The 3,561-nt window shown below is 42.4% G+C and overlaps 1 protein-coding gene across 1 annotated transcript; it reads left to right on the forward strand.

The window, feature by feature from the left end:
- Positions 1-1,696: 1,696 nt before the first annotated feature.
- Positions 1,697-3,315, forward strand: LOC112463640 (the record flags this gene model as incomplete). Its single annotated transcript, XM_025030135.1, has 3 exons — positions 1,697-1,933; positions 2,693-2,823; positions 2,908-3,315. Coding segments are annotated over exons 1-3 (776 nt in total), but the record flags the coding sequence as incomplete, so codon positions are not given.
- Between the last annotated feature and the right edge of the window lie 246 nt (positions 3,316-3,561).

Raw genomic sequence — 3,561 nt, forward strand, 5'->3', positions numbered from 1 at the left:
CCCCCCCCCCCCCGTTTGCGCGAGTCTTCTCGTTCGCGCGGTCTCTTTCTCTCGCACGTTCTCGCTCGCGATCGCGTATCTTTTCTTCGCTAGCGATATTTAATCGTTCAGATTTTCGCGATATTTAATTTTTAATATTACATTTAAGTAAACGATAAACGAAGACAGCTTTATGACAAGAAATGGGATGAACGGTAAATGAAAAGGAAAAACTTTTTAACCATATTATATGCATTTATTTATCATGTAGCGCATTATACACAATAGTATCCAAAGCGTAGGCTAATAATTCGCAATCAATAATCGAATTTTTATCATAAACGTCACGCAAGATTGTAACTGCGTTACATTTATCAGTGATACAATTTTGACGTAAAATTGTCACAAATTGTTTGAATTTTTTACTTACGCCGTGAACATTTTGACATAGTTGAAAATACACATTCTCGACACAATGTTCTAGTTCGAACAGGAAGAGTACAGTTGACGGTTTTATGTACAAGCTGGTGCCGCACGACGTCAATTTTACAATATCTGCGTCACGTATTTTAACAAGCTCCAGATCTCGAAACGTTAGCGATGATGGTGCCGATGACTGCACGATGCGCTGTATATCTGCACGGTTTTCGATGAATGTCACCCACGTTGCATGTAGCAGAATTATCCGATTGCCTCGGTTATCGCCAATAAGTATATTCACAAAGGACATAGGTCCCGCGTTGATTCCAACATCCAAAAATTTATACGCTGTTGATGTCAAGGAAAATCTCCTTCCCAAAATACGTGGCGTGTAGCGGGGTTTATCAAAACTGAAAAAATACAATTATATGTTTATAAAAGTTTTTTTTGCACAAGTATATATGAAAATTAGAGGTACTTACTCATTGTGCTGTTTCTCGAACGTTTCGTCCTGAATCGGAACGTAGTAGTTCGCACCGTGAATGTTCATCGTATCTGGAGACTGTTTATTGCGACGTACTCGAACCGTATCGAACTCTCGACTGCGCTCTAGAATCCACGTAGACCATTTATACATACCCAAAACTGCAAATCTTGCAAAAATAGCGCCAATGCACGGCTGCTGCATGGTGACCGCCACCACAATCCACATATACGTTAAATGTGATATCTTTGTCAAGAACATTCGTGATAAGATCACCTCATCGGTCATCAAATATGATTACTTTTCAAGAGCATACGTGTCTCGCGATGATTTCATCGAACACGTGCAAAACTGCAAATTTTGCAATTTTGCATAAGTCAATGGAGCGTTATTGTTTTGAAGAACATGTCGCGACGTGTCTCGCGATGATTTTATCGAACACGTGCAAAACTGCAAAATTTGCAATTTCGCATAATTTAATGGAGCGTTATTGTTTTGAAGAACATGTCGCGACATGTCTCGCGATGATTTCATCGAACACGTGCAAAACTGCAAATAGCGCCGATGTACGGCTGCTGCATTGATACAGATCAAATCACCAAAAGTCAATGGCGCGTTTTCGTGAACGTACGTGTCTCGCAATGATTTCATCGAACACGTGCAAAACTGTAAATTTTGCAAATAGCGCCGATGTATGGCTGCTGAGATGAAATTAGATATGATAAGCAAACGATGCATCATTAGTAGAATATAAAATGACGAATCTAGGGTATACGCTCAATAGTCGAGAACTGGAAGTCGTGAGTGCAACAAATGGCGCTAGCAAGAGGATCGTGCAATAACATGGAGCAGGAGTTGTTGGAGCAATCCACCCTGTTAAATTCGAGGGAAGACTTTGCCGCGTGGAAGCAACGATGCGACGAGTTTATCGAATCGTTGGAAGAACAAAGCCGAATTAAACGGCCACGATTATCAATCGATCAGTCATCGATCGGTCTCAAACAGTCATTGGTCGCTTGTATCGCAAGACTCGAAGGTTTGAAAGACTCGGTACGTCAACGTTTCGTACATGTGGGTGCGGGATACAGTGCGAGTGAGACAGGACTTAGATGGCGCGAGATAGATACGGCTTTTGAAAGTCGTATATTGACTGGTGCGGTGATAAATTCCAAACACATCGACCCTCGTCAATTTCTTAAAGATGCGGAAGAAATTGTACTCGATCGTGTGCGGAACGTCATGCAACGACATGACAATGTAAAAATTAACACAGTGTTTAATGGTGAATTTGTTGCGGGTGACAAACGCGCGAATAAAAGTATCGCAACAAGAAACTATGAAGTCTTTCGTGAGTCCAATCTGCACGAGTGGTACAAGAGACACGTCATCGAGCCTACCTTAGCAAAGCTGGAGGAATTCCAGGAACGTGATAGCGGATGGGCGTTGTCGCGTATACTCAATTTAATGGTAAACGCGAACAAATACAATCCATTGCACGCGGGGTGTTTTGTGGAAATACCGCAAGAAATTAAAAAGAAGAAGGCGGTGATAAACGTGCGATCAATGGACAATGCATGTTTCGCATGGTCAGTGGTGGCTGCTCTGTATCCAGTTGAGGAACACGCATCTCGGAAATCGTCGTATCCACATTACACGTCGGTGCTAGATCTTACAGACATTGAGTTTCCGATGACGTTGAATCAAATTAAACGGTTTGAAAATCACAACAACATCTCCATCAACGTGTACAGCATCGAGAAAAAAAACAAGAAACTTGCAATCCTACCAATACGTGTTACTGACCGAAAGATGGACAGGCACGTAAATCTGCTGTACGTGCATAACGACAACGTGGGACATTTTGCGTGGATCAAGAACCTATCCCGCCTTGTGAGCTCGCAAATCAGTAAAAAAGAGCACAGGAAATACTTTTGCGATCGGTAAGTACCTATAGTTCTTTTAATAATATATAGAATATTTTGTGTATAAAAAAATGTTTATAATTTGCGTTTATTTTTTTGCAGATGTTTGCACTACTTCAGCTCCAACGAGAAATTGGCTGCCCACACCGTCGACTGTCAGGAGATGAATGACTGCGCGATCAAGTTACCGAGCGATAACGACAAGTGGTTGGCCTTTAAAAATCACAACAGGAAGGAACGAGTTCCGTTTGTCGTATACGCCGACTTGGAGTGTACCCTGGAGAAGATGGAAGCGGATCCGGAAACGTCCAGGTACACATATCAACATCATCGCGTGTTTAGCATAGGGTACTACGTGCGTTGCTCGTACGACGAGTCGTCATCTATGTATCGGTTTCGTCGCGATAAGGATTGCGTCGCGTGGTTCGCCGAGGAGCTAAGACGTTTAGCTCACGACGTAAAGACCATTTTGTCCACTAATGTACCCATGGCAGATTTCACGCGAGACGAGTGGGAAAAGTTTAACAGCGCAACGCAATGTCACGTGTGCGAAGAACCGTTCGAGCCAGACGACGTGCGAGTACGCGACCATTGTCACCTGACCGGTCGATACAGAGGTCCCGCGCATTCGAATTGTAACTTAAATTATAAAGATTCGCATTGCATTCCCATAGTGTTTCATAATTTATCGGGATACGATGCACATTTTATTATAACTGAAATAGCAACAGCATACGAAGGACATGTAGATTTACT

Source organism: Temnothorax curvispinosus, unplaced genomic scaffold (assembly GCF_003070985.1).
Source record: "Temnothorax curvispinosus isolate PA1 unplaced genomic scaffold, ASM307098v1 QBEX01013498.1, whole genome shotgun sequence".
Classification (NCBI taxonomy): domain Eukaryota; kingdom Metazoa; phylum Arthropoda; class Insecta; order Hymenoptera; family Formicidae; genus Temnothorax; species Temnothorax curvispinosus.